Source organism: Mizuhopecten yessoensis, unplaced genomic scaffold, assembly GCF_002113885.1.
Source record: "Mizuhopecten yessoensis strain PY_sf001 unplaced genomic scaffold, ASM211388v2 scaffold4033, whole genome shotgun sequence".
NCBI classification, from domain to species: domain Eukaryota; kingdom Metazoa; phylum Mollusca; class Bivalvia; order Pectinida; family Pectinidae; genus Mizuhopecten; species Mizuhopecten yessoensis.
Genome location: NW_018405342.1, coordinates 1,511,181 through 1,529,248, shown reverse-complemented (window position 1 = coordinate 1,529,248; position 18,068 = coordinate 1,511,181). Strand labels below are relative to the sequence as shown.

General features: G+C 36.2%; 1 protein-coding gene and 1 long non-coding RNA gene across 5 annotated transcripts in view; one reads left to right on the top strand and one right to left on the bottom strand.

Moving 5' to 3' along the window:
- The window catches only part of LOC110448436, a 34,908-nt gene extending 22,502 nt beyond the window's left edge, over positions 1 to 12,406 (bottom strand). For 2 of the 4 annotated variants that reach the window (XM_021494676.1, XM_021494679.1), the window contains exons 1-6: positions 12,345 to 12,406; positions 7,034 to 7,267; positions 6,177 to 6,552; positions 5,614 to 5,699; positions 1,699 to 3,548; positions 1,047 to 1,141 (exon numbers count right to left, since the gene is read on the bottom strand). In XM_021494676.1, coding sequence (XP_021350351.1) covers positions 1,047 to 1,141; positions 1,699 to 3,548; positions 5,614 to 5,699; positions 6,177 to 6,552; positions 7,034 to 7,217 — 2,591 coding nt within the window. In that variant the 5' untranslated portion in view covers positions 7,218 to 7,267; positions 12,345 to 12,406. The other 2 variants (XM_021494678.1, XM_021494677.1) reach the window with 2 other exon arrangements.
- A 210-nt stretch (positions 12,407 to 12,616) lies between these two features.
- LOC110448435 lies at positions 12,617 to 16,308 on the top strand. The gene is made up of 3 exons (XR_002462725.1): positions 12,617 to 12,671; positions 15,213 to 15,340; positions 16,169 to 16,308. It is a non-coding gene; the product is annotated as an uncharacterized LOC110448435 (long non-coding RNA).
- The last annotated feature ends 1,760 nt before the right edge of the window (positions 16,309 to 18,068 follow it).

The following is an 18,068-nucleotide window of genomic DNA, read 5'->3' as shown; positions in this document are numbered from 1 at the left end:
GAGAAAATCACTGTAGTACCTCTGAGTCTGGAGAAGAAGATTTTTGAAATATTGATTAATTTTCCCTTTGGGGCCCCGCCCTGGCCCCAGGGCAAAGCTCAGGTGACCTAAAAATGTAATCAATAGAAAATTTAATGGTGTCTTCAGTAATAAATATATTTCACAAGTGTGGCTAATATTTTGATATTTTTCATATATATCAAAATATTAGCCACACTCGTGAAATATATTTGTTATATCTGATGACACCAGTAAACATCCTCTCTCTATATATATATGTATCAAAATTACATGTTACATTATTACATGTACATACCAAATAAACAATCATTTCAACAAAAACAATTGAACCATATAATTTTTCAGATACCTATATACCACCTATATATTTCAATATTCAGACCTAAGCTGTACTCAACATATACTGAAGCTAGTACTAATCAATATTAGGCTTTTTCTTAGTTTCACTAGCACAATTATTCAATTGGTAAGTTTTACGATGTCATGCGTTTTAAAATTGTACATGCATGTGTTCAAAACATTGCTTTACTTATAACCATACGATGACACACAACTTCCTTTTTACTGTTCGCGTTTAGCCTCCATTAGCCTTCTGATTAAAAGTGTTGCTTTGACAGCACAATACCAACAAGAGGTTTAGAGGGCCTGTATTGCTCACCTGGATATTTAATCAATAATGGCAAAAGATTTTCAATGAAAGTAGTATGGCAAATAATATCCTAGGATGGGTTGCTTCCAACCAAATATGGTTGATATATGTATCTCTTGGTTGTTAAGAAGCCCCCCCCCCCCCCCCCCTACACTGTCAGGAACCAAACATGTTGGGTTGTGACAGACATAAATTTTAAAGCACTTCCATATTGACATTTTGTTGTCTTATGGAAAATTCTAACCATAGAACACCTTACACTGTTCTTGCGAAAATTGCTGTCCCCCATCAAAATAATTAATACAATTTATGCATTTATCTTCAATTACACAAAGTGACAAACTTCTTTATCAGAATGAATTTGATTGTGTCTTACATATTCTGAAACATCTGTTTACTTCTTTCTAGTTCGTGAATCTGTCGCTTCAACTCCAAAGTACAAACGTCTCCACGTAGGTGTAGCAGCTCTCTCTGAAAACACAGATAATATGTCACACTACTATCACATGGACAGTGAAATCAGATATTTTCGTTGGGCTCAAATTTCCTAGTTTCCCTGACAAAATACCATTTTGTGTGAACATGAATTCATGGATTACTAGTCGAGTACCCAATAATTATACTGATAAAGCAGTTAAAATTCTAAATATTTTTCTCAATATAATTGCTTCATTTGATAATAATTTTTTTTGGTCATTTTTGGTAATCAGATGTCTGAAAATTATATGCTTGTTGGAATTTTTTGGAAAGCTTGAGCTTGAATTAAAATCTACTTATAATTATCATACATGCTCTACACAGATTTTATTGGATCTTGCAAATGCATATTATATAATACTGAATTTGACATGTACCACCACCCCCCCGGCCCCCCACAATGGTTTTACCCCCACCAATACTCTAAATAATCTACATACTGTACTAACTGTACTACAGTAATGTTCCTCTCATCACATTCACATCACTTTTATGTTAGTATATAATTCTATCAGCATTGCTGAGACTTGATAGTCAGAATAGGTACTAACTTGTGTAGCTATGAGGCTCTCGAGGTAGTCAGGAACAGGTTCCGTCATCGTTTCCTTGTTGACTGTGCAGGCATCAAGGGCATGTGGCTTGACAAGCACGCCGATAGATTTCTTGTCAAGTGATTCTGTCAGAGTACCCTGCTCACTGTAAGTCATCTCTTCAGCCAGGAAGAATTCAGTGTCCTCGGAGAAACAGGACTCCATGGTATTCACACAAACTTCGCGAGTGTCACAACTAACAGTCTCAGAGACGCGATCAGTTTGTTTAACTCTGCGGGTGTTACTAGCTACCTCCTTGTACTCCTTCTCCTCTGTCTGACAGGATCCTTCCTTAAGCTTTCTTTTGACAAACAGGGGAAGGGTTTGTACATTAAGTGGCTGAAAAACTGGTGCCTCTGGTCTCATGGTGCTTGTGTTGACAGACAAACTTTTGCTTTTAAGATATCTACGTGGTTTGAACTCCGGTGAGATAGGATTTAACTGTGAACCACTGCCACTATCACTGTAGTCACTGGAATGTTCTGTACTCTCAGAGTCGTGGTGAAATTCCTTAACTTTTGCAATATTATTATTGTAATAATTTGAGTTTTCATCCTTACTTTTGCTGTTTGCATTCCAGGCCATGTCCCAGGAGCTTGAGGCAGGGCCTGCTGAAGATTGCTCTGAAATTGAGTCAACTCGCCCATCCTGATATTTTGCCTTTGAGTCAGCTGCATCATTTTGATGCTTGACTTTTGTATCCTCTGTTTTATTCTGATTTTTCACCTTAATGCCATCTGCCTCATCCTGATATTTGGTCTTTTGGAAATTTACTTGAAGATCTAAACTTTCCACTTTATAGTCAAGCATTTCAGAAGCAGTTTCAACATGAAAAAAGTTACTGATATTTTCTTCACTGTCAGCTTTTTCGGCTCCCTTAACTGCATGTCTACATTCTCCTGATGAGTAACATTTCTTTGACACTACTTCACAAGCTTTTTCAATAATTGTTTTTACATAGGCTTCAACAAGACTTTCTAATGTATCCCAATGCTCTTGATCCGTCCGCTCTGTATTAACAGTCTCAGTCTGGGTGGTTTCATACTGTCCTAGTTCAACAGCTGGTTCAGAAGCTTCCTGCATTATATCAGTTTTCTTTCCTTGAGGAGCTTTAGTTGGCATCAATGCTTCCAACACATAATTCCCCAAAATTCCGATTTCTCCATCAGAAGCACTAGACACATTCTCATCAAGAGCAGTGATGAAGCTGTCACATTCCCCTGTACTGTCCAAGGAGTTTGTACAACTTCCTATGGACCACAAATGAACAGGAATTTCTGTGGATTTGTTTTTCTCCTCTGATTCATGCTCTGCAATTTCATTGTATACAACACAGCCATTCAATTCCACTGGGCTGATTAAGTACTGATTCCCCATCTCTTCAGAATTAAACATGTCTTTATCATAAACAGTTGGCTCATATACATTGTCATTGGAAGGAGAAACATTCTTTTCAGGGGATGTACTTTTCATGGTGCTTGACGTGTCACAATTCTGTAAAGGCTGTTGAGGACCTGTAGAGCAAGCAGTGCTTTCTCCAATCACAGAGGATGCAGTGGTGCTATCATCACTGTCATTACTGTGTTCAGGTTCAATATGTGTCTTCTGGAATAACATCTCTGTTGGTTTTTCTGCATTCATTTCATCAGAACCATTACTCAACTTGCTTAAATACATTTTTGTAGGTTTCCCCCTTCCAGCATTGGCAAGACTCTCTGCCTTGGTACAGATTTCAATTCCATACAATGAAGCCTTGGCCTTGAAGAGGTCTTCAGCTGATGTTGATGGCACAGCTATGCCTTGACCAGAATCTGAAATATGGGTTTTCCTCTTAATCAAATTATCTTGAATATAATAATGTAAGGAGTTAAAAGATAAAATTTCCATTTAAATAATCTTTGAGGTACATTACCAGTACAGGTTTATTTATGCTTACTCTGCTCAGTCCGACAAAAAGAAACCAAAAAAGAACAAGAGGCCCAATGGGCCTGCATCGCTCAACTGGTATTAATCTCACAATTGTAACCATAAAAGAGAAATAAAATGAAGCTACAGGCAAAATATCAGTGTCTTAACTTAAAGTTTTCAGAAATTCAGAAAAAACTGTTAAAGGATTAAAATACACTTGACCCCTGTGACCTTGAAAGTCAAACATGGATATATTATATCAAATTGAAAAAACTTTATAGCCCTTCATCCAAGAATGCGACTTGCCAAATATCACCACCCTATACCTTTTGTTTATTGAGAAGATGACTTTTAAAGATTTATGCACTATGGACCAGATGTGACCAGGAAAGTGTGTCAAGGTCATTCACATCTACAAACAATCACCCTGTACACTTAAGTTATTCAGAAGAAGTCGTTTAAAGATTTCAACATATTTGACCCCTGTGACTTTGAAATATGCATATGTACAAAGGTCATTCATTTGAATAAACTTTGTAGCCCTTTATACCTGCATGCTATTGACCAAATAACATCACCCTGGACATTTTGGTAATTCATAAGTCGTTTAAAGGTTTTTAAGACAATTGACCCCTGTGACCTTGAATATGAGTGAAGGTCATTCATTGGAACAAATTTGGTAGCTCTTCATTCCAGCATGCTTCTGGCCAAATATCATCAGCCTGGGTATTTTGGTTATTCAGAAGAAGTTGTTTAAAGTGAAAAGGTGACGACGGACACCGCACCATGGCAGGTGAGCTAAACAAATATACTAAGTAAAATTTTGTAACTAAAATCACAAACCTTTGGACATCTTGAGAAAGATAAGTTAGTGACAGTATCTCTGACCAGACATATTGACCTTAAAAACATTTAAATAAACATGTTCCTACTTGCTTAAAGAAACTAGTTTGTGATGCAAGAGAGATCAATCAGATCATGGTCTCGAAAAAAAATGCATTTCTTTGTATGGAAATAAAGTGTGGTGGCCATGATAGGAACGACAGATATATATAGCCCACATTAAAATGTCATCTTGTTCAGATATGACTCAGATGAACTGTTTTATCATACAAGAGGCCCATGGGCCTTAATGGTCACCTGAATTATGATAAAACTGATGTTATCGATGTTTCCAAATAAAAAAGAAATAATTCTGTAATAAAGGTAATTTGAACTACATGTAATGCAAAAGAAGTGTGAAAGATCTGGGTAATATATGCACTATGTACAAATAGTGGTTCTGTCAGTCAGCTGAATTATGGTAAAAGAGTTTTTGATTCTACCATATCTGGATCTTGAGAAGAAGATTATTGAAATTTTAGTCAATTTGGCCCTTTTTGGCCCCGACCCTCAGGCTCCTGGTGGCTGGGGACCATATAATTTAGAATTAAACTAGAGTAAAGTTTACCCCCTCGAGACCCAGGGGGAAATGTGAGACCCCAGGGTCATGAAATTCACAATTTTGGTAAAGCACCTTAAGACCCTTCCATCTATGAAGAGTATTTGATTCTACCATACCTTGGTCTTGAGAAGACGATTTTTGAAATTTCAGGCAATTCAACCCTTTTTGGCCCCACCCATCAGCCCCTTGGGGTCAGTCAGGGTTGATATGTGCTTACCATCAAACTTCCATCCAATGCTGATAATGCTTACGAAGTTTGAAATAATTCCGATGGAAATTAAACAAATGTTGGTCCAAAATGTGATTTCCCTATACAATGTAAACTATAGTAAAATGTATCCCCTCTTTGTCTCAGGTGACCTACAAATGCTAACCTACCTGTACAGACCCTTCTGGTAGCACCAGATGGAGACTAATTAGGAAAACAGGGATAATTACAAGTATTACAAGATACGCTGGAATCATGGAAGCCCTAGTGATGTTAGTGTAAGTCTACCAACCGATGAAGAATACTGTATATGTACCTCTCACAAACACAGACTGGTCGTCTGGGTAGCTTCGTGTCAGGCCATTAGTGGCCTCTTCTTTAGTCGATGGTATACTTGGACCTCTATAAAAAAGAAGATGGGAGATACATTTCTGGCCTATAGGAATTTTTCATGCATAAATTCTTACTATCAGATATAACATGAACATCAAAACACTGTAAATTTGCAAAAGGAGGCCCATAGGCATTTTACTGTACTGGAGTAGTAAAATTGTTACTGTAACGATTACAAAAAATTACTTCCTTCACGTGTCTACAGGGCTAGAAATCATTTTTTAAAACCATTGGTCAGTTGAGCTAGTTGTTTCCAATTTCACAAGTCCACATGTAAATTCAACTAACCCAATATTATTCAACATGATAGGTTATCTCCAAAAAAATCACCCCAAAATACCTGCACACTATACATGAGTGTGCACAAGACGCTAATATTGAGGGTAATCTGGCAACCTTTATTTTCTAGCCCTTGCCTATAGCTAGTTTGCAAAACATCTGACCTGTGTAATTATTTTTTTATTTACTACTAACAAGATATTTTACCCAAATGATGGAGCTGGAATATTAAATGTCTGTATAGGAGATTTCAATGTGTGTGGTGTCACAGGACGTTGTAGGTGATTCTTAGGGGACGGGAGCCTCATAACCTCGGGACCGTTTTGGTAGGGACGAAACAGTGGTTGACCCCGGTACTGTTTGGTTCCATCCTGGTACATCTGACAAGTGTCTGTTTGATAAACTTCCTGGTGCCTCTGGTCCCCTCCTCCAGGATATTGCTGGCTGTTGTGCAGTGGAGGGGAGGGGCTGGTGTAGGACTGGTAGGCTATAGCATTTGGATTTAACTCTATCCTGTGTTGTGATGGTGGTGGTGGTGGTGGTACTGGTGAGAGTGATGGAGGGGAAACTTCTGCATACGTTCCTTAAGAAAAGAATTACCCAGTGAATGCCACGTTGTTTGTTAATGAAATATGCACATAGAAAATTACTTTAGGTGTCGTTCACCTTAAAGTATAGCTACTCTAATGCTTAAGAATTGGATTTTTTTTTTAAATGGGGTCAAGGTCATTCATTAGAACAAACTTAAAAGCCTGTCATCCCAGCATGCTTAAATATCTCAAATCTCGAATATCAAGACTGTAAGCCTCTTAGTTAATTTCATTCAAACATATTTTATTGACACTGAGTAATCAAAGGGATTGGCCACAAATTCTAACAACTTACTAGGCCCTCTCTCAGATGAATGAAGCACTGTAAATCAGAAGTCATTTAAACTTTAAAATATATTTTGTGTATGTGACCCTGAATTCTATATATAGCCTACTTAAAATTTGTGAGTTTGTAAAATGCCAATTAATTTTTGAATTTAGGCGCAATAATTAACAGTCCTCTAATGATCCTACCCAGTTCTACACCATTACTTTGCAGATTCTGTGGGAAGAATGCAGTGGGCTGCATCTGCATGTACTGTTGTGCACCAGGACTTGTGATGTATCCTTGACTGGTCAGTGGTGGATACCCAGACTCTGGTGACCTCCCTGCTCCCGGAGCTCCAGGATGGGACAAGTAGGGCTGGTAGTAGGTCATGGTGAATGGAATCACCAGGTAGCATATGAGTCTTATAACATCAAACCATTCTGAAAAAGAAACAAGAGTTAAAAGAAGAAAGATAAATGCATGGATCAGACCAACATCTGAACTCTAAATGGATGCTCTACCCAAAGAGCGACAGACTATCGACTCTGTCCAGTTCTGCTGCATGCCTTCCTCCTTTTTAAAGTTTCGCCCCCGATGACACCACTAGTTACACTCTGAGTATCCCCTTACCAAGCATTCACCAAGTGCTTGAAACAAAGGTCGGCAATCCTGCCAATTTTGTAACAAGAGAAAGAGAAAATGTAACGGCCAGACCGGGGTTCGAACTCGGGACCCTCCTAGCTCTAGAAGGTTGCTCTACCAATTGAGCTACCTGCAGGATCTGCCGACAATCGGCCCAGTCCACTTCAGTTCCGCTATGCTTTCAAAATGTCATTGTATTCTTGATATTAAGGGGTTATTGGATTTGATACGAAGTGCATTTTAGCAATATTTCTTGGTCTTGCTTTAGCATTTATTAGGCAAAATTCAGTATTGGTTCAAATGGGGGTACTTTTGTTTTTTCGGACTTTGCCACTTATTTTGAATAAACTTGTGAAATTTCACACTGTCATTGTTTTAAGTATGCCTCAATGGGCCTGCATCGCTCACCTGGTATAAATCTCACACTTGTAACCTTAAAAGTGATCTAAAATAAAGCTACAGGCAAAATAAAATATCAGTATTTATGATTAAAATTCATTCAAAAGAACCCGTTATTTTTTTTTTTAAACATTTCACCCCTGTGATTGAAAGTCGAACAAAGTCATTATGTTGAACAAATGTTATAGCCTTTCATCTCAGGATGCAACTTGCAAAGTATCAACATCCTGGGACCCATGGTTATTCAGAAGAGGTCGTTTAAAGATTTAAACATATTTGACCCCTGTGACCTTGAATAGAAGTCAAAGTCATTCACTTTAACAAACATAGTAGTCCTTGATCCCAGCATGCTACTGATTAAATAACAACATCCTGAGCCTTTTGGTTATTCAGAACAAGTTGTTTAATTTTTTTTTTATATTTTGAACATATTTGCTCCTTGTGACCTTGAATATGATTCAAGGTCATACATTTAAACAAACTTGGTAGCCCTTGATCCTAGTATGCTACTGACTAAATATCATCGACCTGGGCATTTTTGGTTATTCAGAAGAAGTTGTTTGAAGTTTTTAACATATTTGACCCCTATGACCTTGAATATGGGTGAAGGTCATTCATTTGAACAAACTTTGTAGCCCTTCATCTCAGCATGCTACTGGCCAAATATCATCACCCTGTGCATTTTGGTTATTGAGAAGAAGTTATTTAAAGTTTTAAATATATTTGACCCCTGTGACCTTGAATATAGGTGAAGGTCATTCCTTTGAACAAACTCGGTAGCCTTCATCTCAGCATGGTACTGGCCAAATATCATCACCCTGTGCATTTTGGTTATTCAGAACAAGTTGTTTAATGTTTTTAACATATTTGACCTCTGTGACCTTGAATATAGGTAAAAGTCATTCATTTGAACAAACTTTGTAGCCCTTCATCTCAGCATGCTACTGGCCAAATATCATCACCATCGGCATTTTGGTTATTGAGAAGAAGTTTTTTAAGGTTTTTAACATATTTGACCCCTGTGACCTTGAATATGGGTGAAGGTCATTCATTTGAACAAACTTTGTAGCCCTTCATCTCAGCATGCTACTGGCCAAATATCATCACCCTGGGCATTTTGGTTATTCAGAAGAAGTTGTTTAAAGGGTTTTTTTCAGACAATTGACCCCTGTGACCTTGAATATGGGTGAAAGTCATTCATTTGAAAAAACTTGGTAGCCCTTCACCCAAGCATGCTACTGTCCGAATAACACCTCCCTGGACAGTTTGGTTATCGAGAAGAAGATGTTTAAAGTTTTTAACATATTTGACCCCTGTGACCTTGAAAATGGGTGAAGGTCATTAATTTTAACAAACTTTGTAGCCCTTCATCCCAGTTTGCTTCTGACCAAATATCATCACCCTAGGCCTTTTGGTTATTAAGAAGTCGTTTAAAGTAAAATATTGACGCCAGACGCCACGCCACGCCACGGCATAAGCTCACTTGGCACTTCGTGCCAGGTGAGCTAAAAACAGATAATGTTTGAATAAGTCACATTATTTTGTTATGTTATATTTAAAATAATTGGTATGAAGTAAAGATAAAGCACTGCATTGCTAGGTGCTGTAAGTACATATGAAATTTCAGAAAGATCCATCCAGTACTTGAGATATAGCGAGAACAAAGTCCCACCCATATACAACAAGAGGTCCAAGAGGGCCTGTATCGCTCACCTGAATATTTAAGCAGTCATAGCAAAATATTCTCATTAAATATTATATTGCACTAAAAATATTTCCCTCAAAAACTTTGTCGTCTCCATCTGTTGAAACTACCAGCCAAATATTATTATAAGATTCTATGCTTTTTGATTCTTCTTCAGAAGTTGCTTGACATATTTTTTCCTGTGACCTTGTAAGTAGGTCAATGTCATTTTCCTTCTCAAATTGGTTAGCTCTATTCCAAAAAGCTACCAGCCAAATCTAATGAATCAATTTCTTTTAGTTCTTAAGAACAAATCCTTTAAAATGTTGTTGACCTCTGTGACCTCTAAAGTAGGTTGAGGTCATTTTCATTCGCAAACTTTGGTGAGCTCTATCCCAGGAAGTCACCAGCCAAATATTATAAATTTATGCCTTTTTATTCTTCATCAGAAGTAGTTTGAACCGTTTGACATATTTGAACGCTGTGACCTTGAAAGTAAATCAAGGTCATGTTCATTCTCAAACTTTGTTGGGCTCTTTCCTAGGAAGCTTCAAGCCAAATATTAAGGTTCTATACCTTCCAGTTCTTCAGAAGAAGTCGTTTAAAGTGTTTGACATATCTGCCTCATGTGACCTTAAAAGTAGGTCAAGGTCATTTTCATACATAAACTTTGTTGGGCTCTTTCCCAGGAAGTCACCAGCCGAATATTCAGGTTCTATAACTTTCAGTTCTTCGTAATAAAGTCGTTTTAAGCATTAGACATATCTGACTCCTGTGACCTTGAAAGTAAGTCGAGATATTTTTCATTTTCAAACTTATGGGGCTCTCTCCTAGGAAGCCACCAGCCAAATACAAAGATTCTATACCTTTCAGTTCTTCAGAAAAAGTTGTTCTAAGCGTTATTTCCTCTGGCGAGTTATAGACCATGCGCACCTGTTTGATATTTTGCGTACTGGCTTGAATGACAACCGTGTCCTGTCCAGTGGTGATATGTAACGTCGGTGACGGGATGTACATTTTAAACTTTTAGGTCATTTTTCTTGTGATTAGAAGTGACAAGTTTTTGCTATTTAACGCGAATAACAAGAATGTGTATGACACTGTTCGTTTGCATTGATATTTTAAATGACATCCACTTTTGGTGTATCCTGGCGATAAATTGGTGATGGTCGAAACGAAGACGACATTTTAGACATGGTGTCTTTCAGCAACAAACAAATATTATCTTACCGCATGGTGAACACCATGATTTGCAATCAAAATCTATCAAAATTACTTTTTTTGTGAATTGATGAAACCTGTGGCATGCTTTTTAGGCACAACATAAAACTGGCTACCGAACCATTTACAAATGTGTTAAGATCATCATAACAGGACACACCCTTCCTCCTCTGTTTGTTACGAACGAATATTAAACATGGTCCATACCCTCATCGAATTAAGTACACTTCAACCCTTTTCTGTATACTGGCTGTGAGGATAAATTTATAATCTTAGCCACCCAAATTGCAACTGAAATCTTCTATTTGGGTAATCGGAAATATAAGTTGTGTTTTGTTCGTAACATTTGACTTGGTGTACGTGTTACATACGCAACATATACCAAAATGTATCAAATGTCCCTTGGCTTTTATCAACTCTAAGGTATAATACTTTACTGCAATTAACTTTAATAAAGTACAAAGATAAATATTTTCGATGTTGATATGGGATATCAAATATGTGCATTTTTTATGTAGTAGTATTGTGGACTGTTACAGTGTCCTTATTGATGTCTTGCATTTTTTCTCAAAATAACAATAAAGTTACCAAGATCTCCATTTTTAAGAAAACTTTATTATTTGTTTAATTAAAATAATAACTTAATTACTGAACAAATTACCTGACAAAGAAATACAATTTCAACTTATAAAGGATGTATACACCATGTAACCAATGCAACAGTATGAAATATGTTCTCCACCCTTTTTTTAAACGTTGTTGTCATAACCTTCACGAAATGCTTAATATAACACACAAAAAAACACATTCTGAAAATTTGATGTGGGAGTCACTTTTTCTGGACCATTTTTGAATTTTGTCTCATATATATATGATATTTAAACTTACACTGGAGTGCACGTGTGGCACAGATACCCAAACCAGTCTGTATGTAATCTTTGTAACCTACACATATATATACACTGAATGTTGGTTTGGGATCTGTGCAACGCCCCTGTGATAATTACACTTAATTGTACTTGCATGTACACTTGGCATCACAAAATGAGGGCTGGTGCTATACAGATTTTATGAACAGTTTCAAGAAGGAAGAATTAATGTTACACACATTTCACAGGATCATAATGCAATTAAAGAATGGTCACAGGGGACGCACTTGTAAAATCTATCTACAGGTTACATTATACTCCCGACACCAAAATCATGAAAATGGCTTTAATTTTGTTACAGAGCATCACTCAAGTCTAGATCTTTATCCGACCGATGTTACATGAAAAATCAATGATAATAATTCTACAGCCATATTGGTGCTGTATACATAAAAGCAAAATGACATATCCTTTATCATAATATTTACAATGCAGAACGTATGCTTTTCGTGTCCACCACCCGTGCGCCTGTCAAATGAACTTGTGAAGCGTGACGATGAAAACAACCTCAAACTATGTAAACTTTCAGCTATAGCAACATTAAATTAAAGATTATGCATCGTGCATATAGAATTTGGTAACTGCAAAATGAGGAATATTTGCTTCCCATTAGGAAAACTTTGAGAATACAGTATAGAATACCAATTTGACATCTTCAGAGTTCCATAACTTCGTTCCAGCATTTCAGGTTCTTGAATTTTAGCGCGACCTAATCACACTTTCTACCGGAAGTGAATGACAAAATATAGTTCTGCAATTATTTCTGTTTTCATAGAATTATGTAAGTACACTAAAACAGAGACAATACATTATAAAGTTGTTGTATAATGTACCACTGATGTACGACAGTGTACAAGATTTCGTTTAATCCTTATGAAAGATATAATAAATCTCAAACAATTTCCCGCCATAATGTCATTCCTCGTGGATTGTTTACATTTGTGTTGCAGACGGTTTACGGGATCCCATGTATGCATTGTCAGAAAAAGATAGATATAACAAATTTCGTATCGATATATTTTCAGAAATAATACATAATCAGTTACATACTGTGACATTCACCTCATGGCTAATCTTGTTCTTGAGACTATACAACAACTTGCGTATTTTACATATAATGTGTTTGCAGAGTTGTTTCCCTTGTCATACTGAAACTTTTATTAGTAGACTTGCACATGTCCCTTTAATTATGTCTCCCCTTCGAATGGTTCTTCTTCTGGTCCTTGTATTCGCTATTTGCCCGGGCCATAACTTTTAAACCGTTAAAGATATATCGATGAAACTTTAGGTATGCATGCATCACCCACAGAAGATGTGCAGTGCACTGGAATTAGGTCACTGTTACCACGGACTTAGATAACAATATAATTCCGTGCTGTGACCTTCATTTTCAGTAAATTCTTGTCCGGCCCGTAAATTTTAAATCGTTAAAGATATCTTGATCAAAGTTGAAGTATACCTGCATCACCCACAGAAGGTGTGCAGTGCACTGGAACTAGGTCTCGTACGCCACTATTTATACAGAGTTATGGCCCTTTGTTTAATTTCAATACCGAAGTTTGTCCGGATCATAACTTCCATGTTATTTCACCTACGTTGACCAAATTTACCATATTTATGTATCTTGGGAAGATGGAATCTCTCCCACTAAAATCATGTTTTGTGCCCCACTATATGCAGAGTTATGGCCCTTTGTTTATTTTTGATATCAAAGTTTGTCCACGGCATAACTTCCATATTATTTCACCTACGTTGACCAAACTTGCTATAGTTTTAATGTATTTTGGGAAGTAGGAGTGTCGCATTCTAAATTCGGGTCTCGTGCCCCACTATATAAAGAGATATGACCCTGTGTTCATTTTTTATACGGAAGTCTGTCTATTGGCTAATTCTGTCTTTGCGTATTGCAGAGTTATCTTCTCTTGTGAGCAGGTATTGATTGTTACGTCATTTGTTTGTGAGAGTAACGTCATCAAATTTTGAGAAAACGAAGTAATTTTCTCACACAAACCAATGACATATTTCAATCAATACCTGCTCACAAGAGAAGATAACTATGCAATACGCAAAGAAGAAATAAGGGGAGACATATGTTTTTACAAAAACAAAATTCTAGTTATCTCTAGCATTGGAAAGTATTTTAAGTGCAGGAAGCATGAAATCGATATGAATACTTTGTAACAGGAAAGGAAAAATGCATGGCCAGACCAGGGTTCGAACCCAGGACCCTACAAACTCTAAGACGCTCAAGTCAATTGAGCTACCAGTTATATATAATGAGCAGCTACAATTGTATTAAGTGTACACAGATTCTTCAGTACTTCAGATTTTTTCTGAGCTCACAATGGCAAAAAATGCCTGTCAGCTTTGTTGTGGTGAACATCCATTTACAACAATCTTTAGAAACAAATTCTATCAATCTATATGTTATACTCCACACTCCGAGTCAGAGTCTGACCATTAAATGGCTTTGTATTTGAGTCTAGAGTTTCAAATTTGTATTCCAACTCGAACACCAATCAAGAATACATGGGTCAAATAAAGAAAATCAAACTAATGTCTGAAGTCATAATACAAGGGCATGTCATGTAGAACAGCAGTGCAAATATCATATTTGTCCTATATATTGTTTTGAGGTCAAAGGTCAAATTTAAGAATTGGCCAGCGAGCGGGTGTCAGTTCAACATGGTTTATAATACCAAGGGAAGAAAGCTTTAAAAAATCTAAACTTGTACATGTATAATTATGATAATGCAAGAGGATCATGATATTTGGCCAGTATATACCATAGCTGGGCTAGCTAGAATTAAAGTAATTTCCACATTTGAAAAAGTACCTTGAGGCTTGAACTGACTTTCAAGTCTAATAAATACCTGTCTACAACTACTGTATATATATAGGTATCAAAAGAGCGATAGACTTCTCCTGAATCAAAGATAGATTGACAATTATTTCTTTTCGATTTGAAATTATATATAGAAACATGCTAATTTATGTGACAGCATTATATGGCTCAAGCTTTGAATTTAAAGCATCTGCATCCCTCTGAGGCCTTAGGGAATTAAATTATAAACAAGAGTGCGACTCCCTTTGGGAGATGTCACCCAAGTAGAGAGGATAGGAGTAAAACACTTTTAAAAGAGTATATATGCATACATCTTCAATATGATTTCTCAATTTATAATGAATTAATATGAATTATAAGCATCTATATGGACCAAGTTTATACAAAGTGATGCAACAGGGCCCCCTAGACGAAATGAGAGCTAGTCCTACAGTGAGTGAGCTCCAGATGATTTGGTGAACAGATTTTAACTTTATTCATATTAAGCTAAATTACCTCACTTACCAATCATGTTTGATTTTGAATAAATTAAGGTATAGACATAAATTAAAACCAATTTTTTTATTTTTTTAACTACTTGAATTTACAGGTAACCTGTATATTTGGAATGTGTTTTGATGACAATAATTTGCATACAATTAATTTCAGATGTCATTTTTTTAAAGTGAGGAAGCGATTGCTTCAGGATCATGAAACTTCATTCATCCCTGCATCACACTATGAGGCAAGCAAGTGGAGAAAGTCATTTAACCATAAAAATGGAGAGAAAAACATGTTTTTACACTTTTTTGAGGTAAGGTTTTCCTTCAATGAAATTCTTCTACAGGCCTGTAAGGCACAGAGTCATGACATTCTGGATGGATGTATGCTTTAGTGGTGACAGGCTATAAGTTTGATCCACTTTGAAAGTCACTCTGACGGCAAATGTGGTAAAACGGTTATTTTTTTTATCTCAATATCCATATTGTCTATAGTTGAGATATTTTTCATGTATTGTGCGGAGCTAAACATCTATATACGTCTATCAAGTTTGTTCAAATAAATGGCTGTGACCCTCCTTCAAAGGTCATAAAAGTCAAATGCATTAAAAAATTCAAATGATTCCTTTTACAGATTTTTGTCCTATACCATTCAGGGGTGAAGGGCTAATATTTATAATACATTAAAACTTGTGCAAACAATAAGCATCAACAATATTCACCAACTTTATGATACACAACTGTAAGAAGAAATGCTCAGTGTACCATGATTTTTCTGACAAAATGTATATTTGGGAATTGCATAAAAGAGAAAGAACAAAAACCATATATTAAAGGTAGCTCAAAAATGCAGTATTATTACAGAAGGTTTGAAGAATCAACCAAAAAGCTATTTACCCTACTGTATACCTGCACATAACCTCATACATCTTATGCTGTGGTGTAGAGTCTATATTCTGCCCATCATCCTTCCATCCATCTGTTTGGTGTCAATATTTTATTTTTGAATCAACTTCTTCTGGATATTTGACAAGTAGCATGCTGAGATGAAGGACCTTTACATATTTTTTTCAAATGGTTGACCTTCACCCATATTTAAGGTTACAGGGGTTGAATGTGTTAAAACATTTTTTTTTTTTCAGATACCAAGTTTCTTACAGTGATGATATTTAGACAGTAAAATTCTGGGATGAAGGACTATCAAGTTTGTTCATATGAATGACTTTCACCCATGGTCTCAAGGGTCAAATGGATTAAAACAGTTCAGCGACTTCTGCTGAATAACAAGTAAAGGTTATTGCATAGTTTTCGAGTAACAAGGGATTTATTACACCCGAGCGAAGCGAGGGTGTAATAAGTCCCGAGTGACGAGAAATCATGCAATAACTGGCTTACTGCATGCTGCCCAACTTGAACAAAACAGAAAAATTGAGTAAAAAATGTTCACCTGGACAATCTTTTTACCTACCCTACACTGCAGATAATTTACATGTACCTGTGTGGGTAATAATCACAACCAGGTAAGATTGTCTTTTTTCTCAATAGCCCAGTCTGAGTGTATCCTTCATAATGGATACAAGTGTTTTTGCATTACTATATCCAGCTCCAGTGTCAGGGAAGGTAAGGAGTGTCTGTTCAACAATTAGAACAAAATACGGGAAATAACGTTGAATTTCTGACTACATTTTCAATTTAATTTTCAGGATGTGGCAAAGGTACAGGATATTGAAACCATTTTCATACATACAATATAAGGGTTTAACAATCCCTAAGGAATTCCAGATCTTTCAATGAATGGTATATTTTGAATGTGCAATTTTGTATAAAGGAACAGCTCCTAAAGAATTTAAACTTTTCCAGGAAATGCGTTTCATCTCACGTGACAAGGAATTTTGTTTGTTTGTTTATCAATCATGAATAACTATTTTAAGCTTCTTTTTTTCTTATTTTAAATGTGTCAACTAATTATATAAGTTTATCCTTTCCCCTGTATTGTTTTTCTGATTGATTATCTCCCCTTTCTTACAGCATTTGTGACCACAGTCCACTGGGCACACCCCCTTTCATGGTCATGTAATCATGATTGGCCTTGAAAGGGGTTATGTGTGCAGTGGACTGTGGTAGCAAGTTATTTATTGCCCACACTTTTCCATTGTGAGAGGTGGGAAGTATGCAGTAAGAAGCCAACTTGCATGGGTGATCATATTTGGCAAGTAGCAAACTGGCATGAAGAGCTATTAAACTTGTTAAAATGAATGACCTTCACCCATATTCAAGACCACAAGCGTCAAATGTGTACATTTAAAGAATTTTATATTAAAAACCAAGATGATCTTTAGCGAGTGGCATGCTAGAATGAGCGACTAGGAATTTTGTTCATATTTTTGTTTTAATGACCTCCACCTGTGTTCATGGCAACAGAGGTGAAATGTTTTCCAAAATTAAAATTTCGTATCCTCAATAACAAAGAGGCCTAGGATGAAGGTATTTGGCCAGTAGCATGCTGGAATATAGCGCTATCAGAATATGATTGAAAATTCAATAACTTCTTCTGAATAACCAAAAAGGCTTATAGGGAAAATATTTGACCATATCCCACCTGGAAACTAATTTGAAGTATTTGGAGTAAGTTTTGAAATGCTCCTTATAACTCCATAACTATAAGTTCCACACACTTCCTAATTGACATGATTTCATTTGAGGTGAAGGTGTCATAAAATGAAAATTAAATTTAGAAATTATGTTTGATTTTTCTGAATTTTACTTTATGTTGGACTTCACCTTTTTTGCAGTAAAATTCACTTGGAACTTTTTGGGTAAGGTTTTGATATTATTTCAATTAACTCCACATACACCTGTTTTTTTTGTACTTTTTTTCTTTTTTTCCATTAATTATTTTTTTATGAAAATTTCATTTTTTTTTTTTTTTTAAGGTACTCAGCTTACCGTAATTACTAAACTTACAGTTCATGTAGATGTATATCATTTTGATGCTACTGATTATATTAAAAAATACTTTTTAAAACCATGGCTGCCACTGAG